Source organism: Hippoglossus stenolepis, chromosome 11 (assembly GCF_022539355.2).
Source record: "Hippoglossus stenolepis isolate QCI-W04-F060 chromosome 11, HSTE1.2, whole genome shotgun sequence".
In the NCBI taxonomy this organism is placed as follows: Eukaryota; Metazoa; Chordata; class Actinopteri; order Pleuronectiformes; family Pleuronectidae; genus Hippoglossus; species Hippoglossus stenolepis.
This window is the reverse complement of record NC_061493.1, coordinates 15,630,452-15,648,648: the sequence shown is the minus strand read 5'-3', so window position 1 is coordinate 15,648,648 and position 18,197 is coordinate 15,630,452. Positions and strand designations below refer to the sequence as shown.

The 18,197-nt window shown below is 44.2% G+C and overlaps 3 protein-coding genes across 3 annotated transcripts; 2 read left to right on the top strand and 1 right to left on the bottom strand.

Moving 5' to 3' along the window:
* Nucleotides 1–15: 15 nt before the first annotated feature.
* On the top strand, nucleotides 16–1,674 carry exosc4 (exosome component 4). The gene is made up of 3 exons (XM_035170491.2): nucleotides 16–239; nucleotides 911–1,117; nucleotides 1,210–1,674. The coding sequence occupies exons 1-3, from the start codon at nucleotides 69–71 to the stop codon at nucleotides 1,567–1,569; spliced, it is 738 nt and encodes a 245-aa protein (XP_035026382.1). The 5' UTR covers nucleotides 16–68; the 3' UTR covers nucleotides 1,570–1,674.
* A 522-nt stretch (nucleotides 1,675–2,196) lies between these two features.
* gpaa1 (glycosylphosphatidylinositol anchor attachment 1) lies at nucleotides 2,197–7,156 on the top strand. Its single transcript, XM_035169845.2, has 13 exons — nucleotides 2,197–2,314; nucleotides 2,657–2,777; nucleotides 3,313–3,492; nucleotides 3,621–3,732; nucleotides 3,845–3,992; nucleotides 4,217–4,318; nucleotides 4,461–4,657; nucleotides 4,744–4,940; nucleotides 5,045–5,198; nucleotides 5,312–5,383; nucleotides 5,465–5,658; nucleotides 6,012–6,182; nucleotides 6,262–7,156. The coding sequence occupies exons 2-13, from the start codon at nucleotides 2,704–2,706 to the stop codon at nucleotides 6,503–6,505; spliced, it is 1,845 nt and encodes a 614-aa protein (XP_035025736.1). The 5' UTR covers nucleotides 2,197–2,314; nucleotides 2,657–2,703; the 3' UTR covers nucleotides 6,506–7,156.
* Nucleotides 7,157–7,688: 532 nt separating this feature from the next.
* Nucleotides 7,689–16,872, bottom strand: LOC118117543 (ranBP-type and C3HC4-type zinc finger-containing protein 1). The gene is made up of 9 exons (XM_035169850.2): nucleotides 16,358–16,872; nucleotides 12,934–13,108; nucleotides 11,754–11,846; nucleotides 11,529–11,670; nucleotides 11,339–11,429; nucleotides 10,962–11,247; nucleotides 10,331–10,437; nucleotides 8,675–8,773; nucleotides 7,689–8,576 (listed from the first exon to the last, which is right to left on the bottom strand). The coding sequence occupies exons 1-9, from the start codon at nucleotides 16,622–16,624 to the stop codon at nucleotides 8,523–8,525; spliced, it is 1,314 nt and encodes a 437-aa protein (XP_035025741.1). The 5' UTR covers nucleotides 16,625–16,872; the 3' UTR covers nucleotides 7,689–8,522.
* Nucleotides 16,873–18,197: the final 1,325 nt, after the last annotated feature.

Sequence of the window (18,197 nt, the reverse complement as noted above, 5' to 3'; positions counted from 1 at the left end):
GCCTTCTGAACCTTCGCTCTTGCCGTAGCAGCAGACACGCGGGTCGCTGCTGCTGCCTCTGAGGAAACATGGCGGGCATGGAGCTGCTGTCGGACCAGGGTTACCGTCTGGACGGGCGCAAAGCCACCGAGCTGCGGAAGGTGCAGGCCCGCATGGGGGTGTTCGCTCAGGCGGACGGTTCCGCGTATCTGGAGCAGGGAAACACGAAGGCTCTGGCTGTGGTGTACGGTCCTCATGAGGTAGGAGTCCCGGGTGGAGGGAGGCCGGTTCGCCTGTTCCCATGAACCATACAAATATTCATCTACTTGTGTGTTGCACGTGTGTTTAGATTATCAGCTGATCCATCCAGGTAATGTTTGACCTGTTTTTAAAACGGAAAACATCGAAGATTAAAGTGCAAATCTGGATCTTTTTGCGTTTTATAATCAGAAGTAAACAGTAAAGTTACTAGAGCCAAAATAAACGCCTCGTTAACTCACTGCTCTGATCAAAAGTATGTGAACACTTGTGGATTTCTTATTTTCCTCATGAAGTTACAACACTGACATTTCCCACCATCTCTGTGGGGAAGGGTTAAGAAGAGACACAGCCCTGACCTCTGACCTTTCCTCCATCCAACACCTCCACACGGTGCTCTACATCTGACTCCACAGTCTATACAGAGATGTTTATTCATTATATATCAGTAATTAGTGTGAATGTTGAGACAGGAGTCACATTGTTGTTTTCCCATTTTTCTTTACTTCTCTTCTTATGTTTGTTTTTCATTGCAATTCTTGGACCTTGGTCACCAACAACACCCGCATATTACAACCATTCAACCATCAAAACACTCCTCACGTTGTATATAAGGGTAGTACATGAATATAGATAGATATGTTATTAAATGTGTATGTTTGTCGCCCCCTAGATGCGTGGCTCACGGAGTCGGGCTCTCCACGACCGGGCCGTTATCAACTGCCAGTACAGCATGGCCACATTCAGCACGGCAGAGAGGAAGAGGAGACCCCATGGTGACCGCAAGTCAACAGAGATGAGCCTCCACCTCAAACAGACGTTCGAGGCCGCTGTGATGACCCAGCTTTACCCGCGGTCTCAGATCGACATCTATGTCAAGGTCAGTGGTTAGAGCGCTCAACAGGGAAACGTGGTTTTAATCGGGTTTCGTTTGCTTTACTTGATTCAGTGAAAACTTTTCTTTTCAAACAGATTCTGCAGTCAGATGGAGGGAACTACAGCGTGTGTGTGAATGCCGCCACTTTGGCTGTGATCGACGCAGGCATCCCCATGCGGGACTACGTGTGCGCCTGCTCAGTCGGGTTCGTGGACGAGACGCCCCTTGCCGACCTTTGCTACGCAGAGGAAAGTGGAGGGCTGAGCTCTTTGGCCTTGGCGCTGCTTCCCCGGAGTGGACAGATAGCCCTGCTTCAGATGGACGCCAGACTGCATCAGGACCACCTGGAGGCGCTGATCGAAGCGGCCATGACGGCCTGTAAAGGTGTGAGCAAGGTGCTGGATGAGGTGGTGCGACATCATCTCCAGGAAGTGTCGATGCTCACTGGAGAGTGATGCAAGACCTTGGATGGATTGTCTTGTTTTTATTATGCATTCATAGCAGTTACTTTGTACTTTTGTATATAAGTGGGGAAGCCAACAATAAATATGTGAACTCTGTACCCTGTCAGTGTTGCTTATTTGTGAGTAGCTGAATTTATTTATTCCACTAGCTGTAGCACTGATTAATCTGACCAACTGCTAACATGTACAGAAAGTGACAGATTCGTATGGTTATTGTCAGACGCTCGATCCCATTCCAACCTCAAACCAAACGTGCAAAGATGGAAGAAAAGACAAATCTTCTCATCACTTTCAAATGATTAATCTCTGAGACGCTTTCAATATGTTGTGATGCCGTTTGTTTTCATCAACAATGTCAAGAAATTAATCAAGTCAGAAAAAGCACAATTTTCTCAAACTTTTGAATTTATCAAATTTATGTTAAACTTGTGCTCGAGCTTTTCATACAAACAAATAATTTTGCTGGTTAATATAATTTTGAAATAACACCAATGATAAAGCAATTGATTGATAGCATATGCGAATAATTCTCAAAGCTGTGGTATTTCACATCCTGTTCGGTGCTTTGTTTTTTATATTTGTTGTGGATATGAAATTTTATTTTATTTCTGGACCGGAAGTCAGTCCGCCACGTCAATGTTCCCGCAGGAACAAGGAAGCTGGAGACCTTTTATTAGCTGCTGTGAATGAGCTCCACCCCGGCAGGTGGATGTGACCGGCTGTAGCCTGTAAACAGGTTTGTTTTCATACTTATTCCGTTCAGAAGTGAATCTACCGCAGTATTTCACACACTACTTTGAATAAACACCTCGGTTTTGCAGATGGCGGCTGTTTCACCGTCCAGTGACGTGAGCCTGCTAGCTAACAGGAGGCTAACCGCTGCTAACAGCAGGCTAACCCCAGCTGTCAATAGATGCTGCAGCAGAAAACCGACACAATCACTGATTAATACATCCTCACATTAAACTAAAACTCGTGATATTAAGCGTTTGCGGTCGTCAGTGATAACAATTATCTATATTTCTATTAATGTGCGTATTTTAAATGTTAAAGTGACGTGTGTGTGTGTTGCCTTCAGGGTCCAGTGTGCCCAGGCTTCAGGGTCGTGTTACCGCAGACGACAACATGGGGCTGCTGTCGGACCCGAACCGGAGACGGGCTCTGATCAGCCTGCTCACCCGCCTCAACACCCCCATCTGGTGAGTCCGCAGCCCGAGAACCCGGTAGAACGCCAGCCCCACCTTGACTGCGTCTATTCGTATTTCACTCATTACTTGCTCATATCAAATATTAATATACAAAAATCCCTTGAGAGGTGACACAGATATTTCACCTCACTCTTGTTCATGGTCACTCTCACTGTCTGTGTGTCAAGTTTCAGAAGGTTTTACTGTAGAATCTTTGAGAAAATTACATATATTTAATATGATATAATTAAATTATAGCCACTTCCCCTTTAATTTTCATAAAAACATACATATAATATTCCATTTCATTAAACTTGTTAATGTCTTGTGTGTAAATCAAATCAATCGTCAATAATAAGTGTCATTAAACCTTTCCACTCCAATGAACTGTACCGTAAGACCACGAATAGACAGGCATCGATTTTCAAAGTGCCGTGTTGGGGTTTTCACAAACAACAGACACTTTTTCTTTTATTACTCCAGCCACTGTACACCTGTGTGTCTGCACCTTCATACAATTTCTGTCATTTCCATGTCCCTTCCTCAGTATGGTCTGCTACATGGCGGGCGTGGCCTGGTTCATGGGTTTGGCTTTCGAGCCCTTCACCCTGCGGACGTACATGTCAGAGAACGCCATGGGGTCCACCATGGTGGAGGAGCGGTTTCCAGCAGGGGAGAGGGCGCTGGCCACCGGCAGAGAGTTCGCTGCTCATAAGAAGAAAACTGGGTAACATGTTAATGCCTGAATATCTGTCAGATGTTGAATATTTAATGCTCTGTCCTGGTTTTAGCTGCCATGCTAAGCCTCATAGTATTCGTTGTTGTGCTGTAGTGTGATCACTTGTGTCTCTGCAGTGGGATGCCTGTGGATTGGTTGGTGAAGACGATGCAGGCTAGAGGGTTAGAAGTGTTTACACAGAGCTTCTCTCGCACCCTTCCCTTTCCTGATGAAGACAAAGAGAGATATGTGAGTTACATTTTTGGTCTCACATTCTTCTCTTTTCACTTTTACTCTTTAAGTGACTGCCTGATTTTTAAATGATTTTCATGCACTTTTGGTGGATCCCCATTAAATTCAGATGGTGAAAGGCACGAATGTATACGGGATCCTTCGGGCCCCTCGAGCTCCACGGACTGAAGCGCTGGTGCTGAGCGCTCGCTGCAGCCCGGGTGACGACAACAACCAGGCTGTGGGACTGCTGCTTGGTTTGGCCCAGTACTTCAGGGGTGAGTGTCGCACCCAGTCTGTGTTATAGACATACATATAGTCCACAACACCTCACTCTACCTGAATGCAACATTGTAAATACATATACTGGACAGTTGGTGCATTTTATTTATCTATTTATTTGTAGTTCATTCAGTTTGTGCGCTGCAGGTTAACATCAGTTTTTGGGCTTCACACAATGTAAATGATGATTTCTTGGTTTTCCTGCTGTTTTCTTCAATAGGTCAGATTTACTTGGCCAAGGACATAATCTTCCTGGTGAATGAACATGATCTGATTGGTATGCAGGCCTGGCTGGAGGGCTACCACCACACCAACACCACAGGTGATCACCTGCTCTCAAGAACCACACCAATAAATATCCCTGCTAGTTTTAAATTCTTCATTTACTGTCGGAGTCAGCACCATTCAACCACGTTCTTTCAGAGCTCATAACAAAAACAAATTTCTCAATTGACTTCCTGTAGGAATGGACTGGACTCCGCTGCAGGGCCGCGGCGGTTCAATCCAGGCTGCTCTGTCCCTGGAGCTCAGCCACGACCTCATCACCAGCCTGGATCTGGTGTTGGAAGGCCTCAACGGCCAGTTACCCAACCTGGACTTAGCCAACCTCTTCTATGCCTTCTGCCAGAAGATAGGAGTCCTGTGCACCATCCAGGGCAAGGTTGGCACATTTCCTCTTCTCTCTTGCGTTGTGTTGATTACCTCTGGGTTGGATGGGTAACATTACGCTCTTGTCTGTTTCTGCAGCTGCAGAGGAACGACTGGGACAGTGTATCTGGCTACAGCCACGCAGTCCAGACCATGATGCTGATGGTAATGAAGCAGGCCAGTGGGCGACCTTGGGGGGATCACGGCTTGTTCCTGCGCTACCACATTGAGGCCGCCACCATCAAGGGCATCAACAGCTTCCGCCAGTACAAGACTGACGCCACCACCGTCGGCAGGTCAGAGCGAGCTTCTATGGACTTTTTCTAGTATTTAGCTTTAATGTATTTATGTGGGTGTGCACCTGATAACTGCTGTTTTTGCCCCATTGAACATCCTTTAGACTCCTGGAAGGAATGTATCGTAAGCTGAATAACCTTCTGGAGCGTCTGCACCAATCCTACTTCTTCTACCTCATGCCGTCGCTCTCTCACTTTGTCTCCATTGGTTACTACATGCCCGCCTTCGGCCTGCTCGCCGTCATTCTGTTGCTTCGTGTATCCTTTTATAATCATTCAATTACAATTTGAAAAGGTACAATTACTTGTTAAAACTATGACTTTTTACTTGTCAATTGTAAGTGTCACAGTTTCCCTTGACAATGCTACAGGCCTTAGACCTGTGGGTTCAACTTGTGACTCCACCACCGAGGACAGAGGATGGCGTCATTGACATTGAGCAGGTGAGAAGCAGATATTGAATTATTCACCTCCTCAGAGCTGATAAATCACCACTTGAAATAAAATCTGTTTCCTCCCGGCAGTTGAATCCAGGAGTGCTGTCTGTGCTGACTCCTCTGGTGATCAGCCACATGACTGGAGTAGCTCTGTACATGCTGCCGATCCGTTTCCAGGAGCTGGCCGTCGAACACTTCCCGGTGTCTGAGACCGAGGCCGTGGTCCTGACTGCCATTGCTGTTTACACGGCGGGGCTGGCTTTGCCTCATAACACAAACAGGTAATTACTGATCCCTAACTAACCTCTGATATGGTTTTAATGCTCTTTTCCATGTCTTAACCAATGTATTATATGTTCAGAGATACAATATTCTGAGCCAACTGCGCAGTGTGAGATGTACAGTGAAATCCTGTTGCACAAAAAGAATAGGAAAGTGGGTTTGTGAGTACAGTCTCAATGTAAGATATAAGAAATTAAATTTAACCTGTGTAGTTCAAAATCTTATCTCTAATTTGAGCAGCTGTAAATGACCATGTGCTGCTTCAGTTCAGACAGAGGGTAAACGTGAGCAACCTATAAGATCACCGTGATGCAGGAGACTGAGCTGTTCTTTGTACTTCTTCCTGTTCCAGACTCCTATCGGGCGAGGGGACGGAGCAGGGCTGGAAGGTGCTGAAGCTGGTCGCAGTGCTTTACCTGGCCGTGCTGCTGGGTTGCACCGCCCTCATCAACTTCTCTCTGGGCTTCATCCTGGCTCTCAGCCTGGTGCCTGTGGCCGCCTTCGTCACACCCCACGTCCCAAAGTAAGAAAAGGACACTTAGTGAGATGTAGAGGTGTTAGTCCAATGGAAGTGATACTGAACTGTCTTCTTCTCCACTCAGGGTTCTGTCGGCCTTCGTCTTGGTCATCCTCAGCCCAGCCTGCACGCTCCTCTTCTCCGTTTTTTTCTTCCAAGAGCTGCAGGAAATACCCGTCAGCTTCCAGGAAGGTTGGTTGCTCTACCTGTCGGTCATCTCGCAGGGCATCTTGGACCACTGCCTGTACGGCTCTCTGGTCTACCCACTGATAGCCCTGCTGGTCTATCCTTGCTGGCTGCTGTTCTGGAACATCCTCTTCTGGAAGTAGAGACTGATGAAGCAGGACTTTGAAAGAAACCCCTCTGAGGTATTTTCAGGTTTGTCTTCAGCTGGAAGAATGGGAGTTAAATCCACTGGAGATTGAAAAGCAGATAAATATCTCTCCCTGACTTGGAAAGACTGCAGTGACTCCTCCTACTTTCATTTGTTGTTATTTGTTGAGATTTCAACTACCAACTCCAAGTATTCAATTCTTAAAACAATGGAGAGCAACCAGGCCTTCTTGATAAACAGAAACTTTCTTTTTCCAACATTTTACAAATTATTAAGTGAACAAAGGGATGATCTTACATAAGTAACTACTGGGCTGCCTTCTGTAAAAAAGATTTAACGTGGTTTCTGTCTTTTGTTTGTGACGCATAAGGAAAAACACTGCACTGTTTTTATGTTTTGTTGCATTTAATGTTTTGTTTATGGATGATAATGATATGATAATAATCAACATGTTTATTCTATGGGGGAAACAGAAAGATACCAATTGGTCAATGAACAGCCTGCAGCATGTGAGACATTCATTCACCTGCATCTGTTGAACAAACAAACATCACTACATCTAATATTTTTATACTTGTTTTGATAAATTTCTTTGGAACGTGTTTATTTTATATTTATGAATTCTAAAATAAAAGACTGGAATGTGCAAATGTTTGGAACATGTTCTTTATTTTACTGCACTTAAACCTAAGGAAATTATGTCAACTTCAAAGAAGAATATCTACACTGTTTATTTTTGCTCATCCATCTAGCAGAGAGACATTTTGGAAGATACTTCCAAACGTAACTAGACAGAGGCACAAGAGGAAAAGACAGATCACCAAAGTCTACTGAATTCATCCTCAGAGTAACATGTCCGCCCCTGCAGAGGTGATCACTACGGATGCACTCGTGTTCCAGCTCTCAAATGTTATCAAGAAATTTCACTGAAAGCCAAAAATATCAACCTGCAGGTGATACCAGAGGAAAACTTGGGGGAACCAACAATGTCCTTATCTGACAATTGTCTGGGAACCATACATGTCTGAACTGGATTTCAAGGCAATTTAATACGTTTAGTGGTGGATCAACCAATGGAATCCATGAAGACACGCGGCTGATTGCAATTAAAACCTGAACAATTTGTCCATCGATCAGTGAATCGTAGAAAAATAGATCAATAGATAGAACGTGATTGGTTTAGTTCCATTATGTTTATTCAGCTAATGCAAGTTTTTACAGTATTATGTACTGAAAACAGATCATTCCATCGCTGTCACAGCCCAGAGGGAATCGGGTAAAATTAGATCAACGGATAAAATCTACTCTAATCAATTAGTCCACGGATCTTGTTAAAAATAATACACTTGATACACCGTTATAAAAAATAAAAGCACTTGACAACCCTGTAAACGCAACATCGTTACTTCTGTTCATTTTATCGTCGCTCTTTTTTTTTTTTTTAATCCCTACATTTTGGCACCGACAGATGACACACCTGAACAGAGTGGGATGTTCCCACAGAGCTTCACCTTTCCTCTCACTTCACAGTCGGCAGAAACTGAAAGTACGACGTCCTCTCGACTTCAGACGCAATCACACGAGAAGGAGTCACTTCTCTCTTCCCTAAAATAAATATTAAATCAGACTTTGCTGTTTGCACCACACACACACACACACGCACAAACAAACAAACAAACAAACTCACACACACACACCCTGTAAAATAAATAAGAAAGAGTTCTGGCCAAATTCAGATGTATGTCAGGATCATCATCATCATGAATGGTCAAAGCTTGATGCCGCAGTTCATCCTCCGAGCGTCCACCGTAGGTCTGAGCCTGTGTCATGCTACAGCGCCTCAGACGTCGTCAGCAGCCTGCTCGCTGTCGGACGACTCAGTGCACTCGACAGTCTGCATGGGAGTATTTTTGTCGACATGTATGTGGCAGATGCAGCATCCTCACTCTGCGTGTGTGTGCATGTATGTGTGTGTGAGTGAGAAAATGCAACAGGAGGGTGATGATGGGCAGTCAGCTGCTGCTGCTCAAACCAGGCTCCCCCCGCTCCTCTCTCCTCCCTTTCTCCTTTGTGAAAGAGAGAAATAAAGAGGTGACTGTCACTGAGGGGAAATGTAAAGTGGAGAAGCACAGGTGCATTGAATAGTGGAGATCTGGTGCCGTACCTGCTGGATGTGTGTGTCTGGTCGGGCTGTGGCACAGATTTCGCAGCCCGGACGAGACAGTTTGTTGATGAAAGTGCATGAGGGACACGCCCACTCGGTCTGCGGAGAGGAGGGGAGTTGAGGTAAGGTCATTTTACTTTTCTTCTTAGTCTGACAGCTCAGAGAAAACTTTATTTGAACTTATTAGGGCCCGAGCACCAAACGGTGGGAGGCCCTATTGACATTGTAAGGATTTTTCTTATTATTATTTCCCTTTTTGGGCTTTTTCAGGGCCTAGACATGCTCAAATTCCGACCAAAGTTTGCAGGAAATTCAAAACCCCAAAAAGTTATTGTATTCTGGAGTAATTTGAAATGGGCGTGGCAAAATGGCTCAACAGCGCCACCTACGGAAAAGACCCTCAGTTAGCTTTCACCGATCCTCACGAAAATGAGGACAGTTGTGTATCATAATCAGATGCACAAAAATAGTCTCTCAGTGCATTATGAAAAAGGCAACAGGATGTCGACCATTTTAGATTTAGTGGTCAATTTGGCCATTTCCCACATTTTCGTAACTTACGTTACGTGGATTTCGTCCGTCTGTCTTTTTTTTTTTTGCGGACGGACAGACGGACGCTCCATATAGCGCCACCTACTGATCAGTGTGATAATTATGTTGTTGTAACATTGTCCAATTGACACAAAATTGCTCACGCTACATCAGAGCCCCTACAGATCTATTAGTCTGGCAACAGGAAGTAAGCTTTGTTTTACAACTATCATTTGATTTACATAAAATTTTCACGGTGTGATGTGCAATTGATAGCGTGGACCGTAATGAGCAATTAGCAGGCAAGGATCGACATCGCGTGACGGACGCAGGAAGTGAAGCGTTTGTCCTTGCCGCAGTGCGCAAAACGCGGAGACGTGCGCTTGGTCATTGATCGCTCTCTCCACTAACTGCAACAGGCTTCAAAATGCGTGTGCTCAGGCCCGTTAGTGCTACAACGTAGCCCTAGTTCTAAGTTGTGATGGAAAGTGAAAGGAGCCTAAAGACAACAGGAGCCCCAGGACTCGGTGGAGAAATCTACGCTGTAGATATTCGGCCCTGATAATTATCAAACTTGTTTGATATTCAGGATTTAAAATCTGGATGATTACTTCAGTACTTTCCGAGCAGAACCACAACAGCCAGAGACTGGATCAGCTGACGGAGCTGCCAAGCAACGCTAAACATTCTGATATGAACGTCAGCTGGACAGATGTTATAAAATCTCACCTGAAGAATGGATAACTCGTGTTGACCATTTTCTCATCCTGAACGTTTGGCCCTCTGCTTTTATTCATTAACATTAGAGCAAGTTGTCGCTCTCAGACATTGTGATTACATTGAGGCCACATGAGACACGTGAGGTGATGCATCGCTGCCTCTGGAGCAATAATCTTAATAATATCCTGTAGTCTGTGCTGTGTCATTATTTTCTTATCTTGTAGTACCGGTGTGTTTAAGATTATTGAGAAGAATATCTGTGACGATTCTCATGTTTGTGATGAAACCAGTTTTCAAAATTATCTAGGTTTTTAAACTGCTGCAGTCTGAGCAGAGTTTAACGTAGATCCATTACAGGATCAATGATGAACTTATAAACAGTACAGACTGGTGTCATACAGTTACCTGTGTTTTACTGGCTTTGTTGGTGTGATCACTCAGGCGCAGATTCTCTAAGTCGAGGACATCTTTGATATCAGCTGGTCTATCGCCTCCGCCTCCTCCTGCTCCGCCTAAAGTTGATAAAAAAAACAACAAAAGACAAGTTCTGTGCTTTGTCCTGTGTAGTAATGGAGTATTCATGCAGTACTTGTACAGAGTGGCACGTTTCCTGGTGTTGACTCTGTACTCAAACACTCGTTTTAAGATGAAACGGTGAGTAGAAGGCAAAATTTACTGTTAACATCCATATCAGCTGAATGATGTGCATGTTTTATGTTTATTTATTTATAAATTGTACAATGCACATTAATTAACATTAAATCTAACATGTAAATGTGTCAGATTTAGAAATATAGGCTAGATGACTGAAGTACTGAACCAAATGAAGCATACATTACATATTTTCAGACTTTTATGCCAACAATAAAACTCACCAAAGACTGACATAACATGTACTGCAGTTTGCTGTTTGTATAAATATCCCTCACTGTAGGAAATGAAACCCTCTTTTAGTTTAGAAGTGTTAACATGAACTTAAACCATCCTATTTAAAATCCTTAGCTGTTTGTTAAAGGTATGAAAAGATCAGTCTGACCCTGGTTGTTGTGTGGTAGCCTCGAGGGCAGCGTGCTATAAGCCCTCCAATCCTGCGAGATGGGTCCATTGCCTGGGGGGACAGGAGGGGCGAGGAGGGCGCTCTCCAGGTCCTGCTGGAACAGCTGGCGGGTAACGCGGGCCTGCCGGGCGGAGATCAGGTAGAGGTACGCCGTGTCCCCGTCCTTCTGCACCCCGTACGACGCTAACGACCTCGGCTCGGTGCACAAACACTGACCGATCACCCAGCGCTGCACGCGAGGATGGAAACCGTACTCGAGAAACACCTGAAGAAGAAGAGCGGAGGAGGTCACTGGAGCTGCCAAAGCAACTATATGATGTTTTTTATCTCATTGTCAATTCATTGTTTGTTTTAACCTGTTGCTTGAGGGCAGCCACCGTCATGTAGGGGAACACTTTCACTGTGACGCAACAGGACGACGAAACATCCTCCACAACCACAGACAGACTGCAACACAAATACAGCACGGTGAGTTGCACATACACAACCAGGAAGACCCATGAGTCGTAGTTACTCTGACTAACTCTTTAGCACAACACCACTCACCTAATCTCCCCTTCTGCGTAGTTCTTTTCAGACAGCTGGATCGTCAGCACCGCTTTTTGTCGAGCCAGAGCGGACACGTGCTGGGAAGCGGCTTGAGTGTCGCCTGCTTCGATGGCCCTGGCGAGCTCCAAGCACAGCTCCTCTACAAACAACGAGGCAGCATTCAGAGGCGTCCGTTTCAGAGCATGTTTTGTTGAGAGAGGGATGAAACACGGCGACACTCACCAGTTACCGGCAGCGAGGCAGCGCTCCACTGCTCCATGGCTGCTACCGTATGGTTCTGTCTGGCATCTGATTCGTACGTGTTAATGTTTGCAACTGTCAGACGAGAGAAGAGACAACAATATCAACCGATATGAGTATTTGTTCGGGCTACGTTTGGCTGATAAAGACCCAACGTGTGAATCAGCAACACACCTTAATCCCACAGAAAAGACTTCACGTCACAGACACACAATCAAGCGATTCCTTACGTTTACTTCATTGAAGTATTTCATAAATTCGGCTCATGTGTAATTTACAGACATTACACTTTAACTTGTCATTTCTTTTGACAAACTTAAGTCCCAGTTTACAGTTGCTTGAAGAATCTACCTTGATAGTTTTGCAGCAATTAACATTCTCTACTTAACAAACGTACTGCTGCTCTTCCTGTTTTTTATAAACAGAGCAACTAAACAACTTGTTTACTTTAGAAAATGTCCACAGCTCTGTGTTATAAATGTTTAATAGACAGTGAGGAACTAATGAGATTAACATCCAATTCATCTGGTCTCTTTATTTTAAAGATAAGAAAAAAAGAAAAATTTACTTCCATGATGGTGTCTGCTCACGTACATCTGTAATTTATTTATTTATTCCTGTATTTATTTTCCTATCTCCACCAAGCAGGTTATGTTTTCATCTGCGTTTGTTAGTTTGTTTGTTACCAGTATTACATCGAAAATACAGAACCGATTACCATGAAACTTGGTGGAAGGATGTGCTATTAGTCCTAGAAGAACCCCTAAAATTTGGGCGTGGATCCGGATCAGGGGGCAGCTCCAGGATCCTTTTCCCCCCACATGCTTTAACATTGCGAGATAGCCCGCAAAAATGTTGTGTCTTGGTAGATGTATGAGCTTCACTGAGTGCCATTCCTATTTTTATTCCTTTCCTTTGAGGCAAATGACAGTTGTTGGTTTACCATATTTTATATTCAGCCTGAAAGAGGAGGAAATGTAGATATGGACACTAAACTATATAAACTACAAGGACACATCTGTCTTATCTAAGTACTATTTAATCTTGAATAGTTGTAGTGTGTGTGACATTGGTTAGAACCACTGCTTTAACCACATCTTCAAAAACAACAGCTCATAGACGCAGCAGGTTGAGGAATAAAGACAAAATCTGTCAGACTCACCTCTATGTGCCTCTCTGAGTGATGACATCACCACTGTGGCCCACTCCTCCGCCTCCCGGTCGCAGCGGAAGTTGAAGCGGATGCAGTCGTGTGGTGGAGCCGCGAGTCGCATCTCATGGCAGCGAGGGGACTTGACCTCATACTGCACCGAGCGCAGGTCAAACTCGGCAATGAACTGAGGGTGAACAACAACAAACAGATCTCAGAAGGCGTCGTCGTATTTCTGCAAGGCCATAAGAAAGGAAATGTGGTGCATGTCATTAACTTCTATTTACAAAAAAGAATAAAATGGGGAAATATTTACAATGAATTCTTTGAGTCTGACCAACAGTCCAAAATTTATAAATCTTCAATTTACAGGCAAATCCTTACATTTGAAAAAGCTGCAAATGTTTGTCACTTTTGCTTAAAAAATAAAGAGAAAAATCTAAATAATTGTTGATTAATTAATTATCTGCTGATGGATTCATGTATGAATTGACTTGATTTGCTCGACAGTGCTGTTTTTATTATGATCATTTAGTTGCAGGCCCTTGGGAAACAGACATTCCTTGGAATTTGCAGATAAACCTATGGTAACCTTTTCTTAGACGTTAACACGAAAAACACTTTGCACGACCACGATAAAGTGAGAAAAGGGAAATAATTCCCTGAAATATTACAGGAAGCAAGTGAAACCTTGGTTCTGACAGTGAAAGACTTGTCATAAATAAGGGAGATTGGAGGCGAAGGGATTGTCGAGTATAATCTTTTCTTTCACTGAGGCAATGTAGAGAAACATTAGGGCACTGACGTCTGTTGTGGGTGAGACAAAGACAGCAAAGAGGGATTTGCCACCTGCCAGACAGTGTGTGTGTGTATATGTCTATACATACTGTGAAATGACGGTGTATGAAAAGCCTGCCAGCTCAGGCAGACAAGCTAAAAGAAGCTGGGATCAAAGTAGAACCATGCAAATCAAGAAGCATCTCGATTGTAGGGAGGGAATCTGTCTGGCATGAGATGAAAAGTTGATTCCAAGCAAAGTCAGATTTTAGGGAACAAAGCACAGAGTGGATCTGATGAACAAAAGGACTGCGAGACTTAAGGAGGTGAGACTGGCAGAGTGCAAAAGAAGGTCAACTTCAAGAATGATCGTGCGTCTCTACGGCTGGGGTCGATGCGGCCCGCAGCCAGTAATCAGCTGTAATACTGAGAGAGAACAAAGAACTTGTCCTGAAATGGAAACAAAGTCCCTGAGATACAGAGAAAACAAAAGGATTTAAAGAACTTACTTCAGCACCGCAGGGTAAATTTATTATAGTGAACAAGCCCTGTGTGCGCTTAAAGGAAGAGAAATCAAGAAGAAACTGAGGTAAGGTGGTAAAGGACAAGGATCAGATGCAATAAAACCTGCTTGATTAGAGGAAAACAGCAAATAGAAAACCAGCAATAATTAGCCGAAGGGTCAAATGTACATATGTTGGGCTGGAAAGACCAGAAGTAGATGAAGAAACTAGAATGAAACTCTTCCATTAACCCAGTAACACATCAAGCACTGTGTTACTGATCTGTCAGGTATGTTGTCAGGTATGTTGTTAGTGGTAGATCCACTGTTAGGCTTCATGATCCTTTCAGTGGATCATTTTATGATGCATCAGGCTCAGTCTGAAATCTGTGCTATGAAGTATTCACCATGAAGTACACGCCATGAAGTATACACCATGAAGTATACACCATGAAGTACACACCATGAAGTATACGCCATGAAGTACACGCCATGAAGTATACACCATGAAGTATACACCATGAAGTATATGTCGTTGTTGCTACTTCAAATGAACTTCAAGCCTCATGTGAGCAAACTGTGCACTGATGTGGTAATAAAGGTTGAATTTACCTCTGAACCGTTGCAGGGCGGCTAAACTTCACGTTAAACTAACTGCTGCACATTGTTAGCTGTATGTTATTGTTTCTTTTTGTTCCGTGTGACCGTCAGCACTCCGGAACTCAAAAGGAAGTTTGTCCCAACAAATACCATAACGCTGCCAAACGCTGAGAGAGTCTTTCCTTCATTTTTCTGGTGTCATAGTTTCAAAACTTTTTCTCATCAGGGCTTTTCCACAAGCGCTGGTTGTTGAGCAAGCAACTCATTTACATCCAGCTGGTAACTTAATTAGAGCTCATTTGGGCCACTTGAATTCTAATCCTCAGATTGATTTGTATAACTGATCGTATTTTACCGTGCGCATCCCAATTAACATGTTTACTAAATGACTATAAGTGTTTCATAAGCATCTATCAAATGCATGAGGGACCGCGTTTGCTGTGCGTGCACTGATCTACCGCCTGAGACCAAGCAGCCGCTCAGCAGAGAGGAACACAGCAGAGGACACATTCTCTAGAAATAGCATTTGTCATGTCAGATTTTCCAAATCATGTCTTATAAAGTAGAAATCATGTCATGGAAATTCATGCAGTAACATGTATGTTTCTCCATATCATCCACTTCATCCCTGAGTCATTTCCTCCTGCTTGGTGTGAAACAAAGTGAAGGTTTATTCATAATTCTCTAGTTCCTACTTTTCCATTTCATCAAGTTTCTACATGTTGACAATCAGGTAGAAGAGAATATGTAGTAATTAAGATCAGTGTGTATTAAAGGAGCGGTGGCATCAGACTGTAACAGAGGCACAGTATTTGAACTGTTACAACCAGATTACATCATGTGGAAAGCCCAGTCTTATGTTATGATGTAGAATGATAAGAGATGCTGGGTCTAAACTGACCTTGTGCTCGGGTGATGAATCATGTGTGGAACTCTAAAAGGGACTTTTACAGCGACGTCTGACACGAATCAAGAGAGTGGACTGTCATAGTACGTGTGTTACATGTCTGTCATGACACATGGGACAAATTCAAGGTTGAACAAAGCGGTTGTTTGTTTCCTTGTAGTGGGGACAACAGAGAAACCGAAGAGAGTCACCGTCGAAGGGTTTCCTCCCCGATGTTGCTGTTATGATTCTCATAAGAGTGAAGGTGTTGATGGGAAGCGAGGAATTGAAAGTGAAACTAAAAGCGCTCTGAACTCGGGCTCTTGTAACTCGGAGACAATATAAAGCTGCAGGTTTATAGAACATGTATAAACTTGTTAGGAGTTAATCTGAGTTACTGTCAGATGAGAACAGCAGTTTGAAGTTAAGGTTCAGCTGAATGTTTGACGCCGAGTCGTCGCAGTGGATCCGGGGGAAAGTCTGTGGTGGTGTTGTCATGATAAAGACACAAAGTGGAGGAGACCTAATGTGATTTAAAGCCTGAGTCTGTGGCTGACTGCTCCACCAGAGGCTGTGTACAGGCCCGTGTGGATATAAAACACAAACACAATCTGTGGCTCCTCACTAACATGGAGGCTGCTCTGCTGCTACACAGGTGAACGGGCTCTCACCACACTGCGGTTTCCGCTCGTGTCTCGCAGCGCCAGGCGGAACTCTCCGGCCCGGCTCGGGTCCATGCTGAGCTGGAGGCGCAGAGTCTCGCTGCCCGCCCCGGGGAGACACAGCGGCCGGATCCCGGAGTGGCACACCGACACCCGGACCGACATTAGCACGGTGGTGCAGCAGGCGGTCGGCGCAGGCCCGCCGCAGGCAGCCTGCTGGGACGAGGAGGCAGGCACCGGGGCTGGAGGAGCCCAGCCGCCCGAGCTGAGAGCCATGTCGCGGACACCAGAGGCGGGGTGGGGGTGACTGAAGCCCCGCGGCGGGTGGGACTGCTGCCCGCTGCTTCTGAGCGGTCTATTCGGTCCACCGGTGTTCGGAGAGGGCGCGTTCCTTCGCGGGCAGGTTGCGTGTTTCTCCTCGCCGCGCAAATTCTTCCATTTCTGCCCGAGCTGAGCACCGAGCTACATTCACACAACAGGAAGTGCAGGAGTCCGTCTCTTATTTATGTCCGGAAAGAAACGTCACCGTGAAACATCCAACTCAACAGAAATGTTAGAAACACGGAAGTACTATAAATATGAAATTACATTACAAAGTAATTACTATTTATTAATCAAAAACATCAAACAACATATAAACCATATTTGTGTAATGGGGTCAATCCTTAATAAAAAGCTTTAGCTAAAACAGGATAGTTTTCGCAGTGTTACTTTCCTAGTTATGCTTACATGTCATTGTAGATATAAAATCACAGCTCTAATTAACCTGACAGGACGGCGATGCCTATAGGATGAGGGGAGTTGGCGAAGTTTATCCTCTTTCCAATGCCGGTCCTGTGAGGAAGTGTAGCCTGGGCAGCAGGTGTGGACGCCAATTGTTTGTTGCGAGCCCAGCGTACAGCTGTGTGTGTGTGAGAGACGGTATCAGCGTCGCCATACAGGCACGCTGTAATAATCTCCAGTCAGCGTGTATACACAAACTAATGGGAACGATACTTTACTTGTCGTCAAGACAATAAGGACGGCGTGGGTCTCTGGTTTATTTTAATGAATTGAAGGGCTGCCTTCAGGCAGAATATTTACGGTCACTGTTTTTTCCCCACATTTAGATTTCATTTTGTTTAGATTTAGTTTCTTTCTGATTAATTGGTTTGATTTCTGGTTTCTTTGTTTATTTTATTTTGTTCTTTGTTCTGTGGGTAATGTGCAATGTGGTTGACGGGTACTGTGCAATCCTGGTTTAATGGCTTGAATATTGGTGAGTTATTGGCTCCGTAAACTAGAGGCCCTCTTCTGTTATTTCATTGTATAATATCGCTTGCAGTGATAATCCACTGGTGCAATCACACCAGTGTTGGGATTCTTAAAGTGTGCTGTGTTTGTTTTATGCATGATATTTTAACTTTGTTAAATTGGGTCTGGAGCCTTTAACTTCTCTCTTTTTAATCTGTTATTTATATCAAGTACAGGCCAGTACTCCCTACATTGCACATGATCCTGTGCTGTTTGATCAGTCTTTTTTAAATCCTTTGTCCAACTTGAATAAATTGTCTATTTCTGGAATCCTCAGCCTCCCGTCCCGTTTATTTCTGGATATATGTGGTGAACCCGATTGGCATTCAACTGTCACCCTAAACTTTTGACCACTACATTTGTGTCAAAGACAGGAGTTTTAACTTGATGCATTTATTTGAAGCAGACTTATAAATATGCCTTTATTTATATTTAATTCACTGTTATGCGACGCTTCCTGTAAGCTTTTCAAATTAAAAGCCCTCCAGCTTTTTGTGAAAAGAAATATTTTATTTCTAATGGGGCCTATAGTGGCAGCCCCCCCCCGACTAAAAAG

Excerpts from the sequence above, each read along its gene's own strand:
- LOC118117543 (XM_035169850.2), bottom strand. The coding sequence starts at position 16,624 with ATGGCTCTCAGCTCGGGCGGCTGGGCTCCTCCAGCCCCGGTGCCTGCC. Across the intron at positions 8,774-10,330 it reads ACAAAGCCAGTAAAACACAG|ACCGAGTGGGCGTGTCCCTC; the intron begins GTAACTGTATGA and ends TCCTCTCCGCAG. Across the intron at positions 8,577-8,674 it reads CAGACACACACATCCAGCAG|GAGAAAGGGAGGAGAGAGGA; the intron begins GTACGGCACCAG and ends TCTTTCACAAAG.
- gpaa1 (XM_035169845.2), top strand. The coding sequence starts at position 2,704 with ATGGGGCTGCTGTCGGACCCGAACCGGAGACGGGCTCTGATCAGCCTG. Across the intron at positions 3,493-3,620 it reads GCTCATAAGAAGAAAACTGG|TGGGATGCCTGTGGATTGGT; the intron begins GTAACATGTTAA and ends GTGTCTCTGCAG. Across the intron at positions 5,659-6,011 it reads TTGCCTCATAACACAAACAG|ACTCCTATCGGGCGAGGGGA; the intron begins GTAATTACTGAT and ends TTCCTGTTCCAG.
- exosc4 (XM_035170491.2), top strand. The coding sequence starts at position 69 with ATGGCGGGCATGGAGCTGCTGTCGGACCAGGGTTACCGTCTGGACGGG. Across the intron at positions 240-910 it reads TGGTGTACGGTCCTCATGAG|ATGCGTGGCTCACGGAGTCG; the intron begins GTAGGAGTCCCG and ends GTCGCCCCCTAG. Across the intron at positions 1,118-1,209 it reads AGATCGACATCTATGTCAAG|ATTCTGCAGTCAGATGGAGG; the intron begins GTCAGTGGTTAG and ends CTTTTCAAACAG.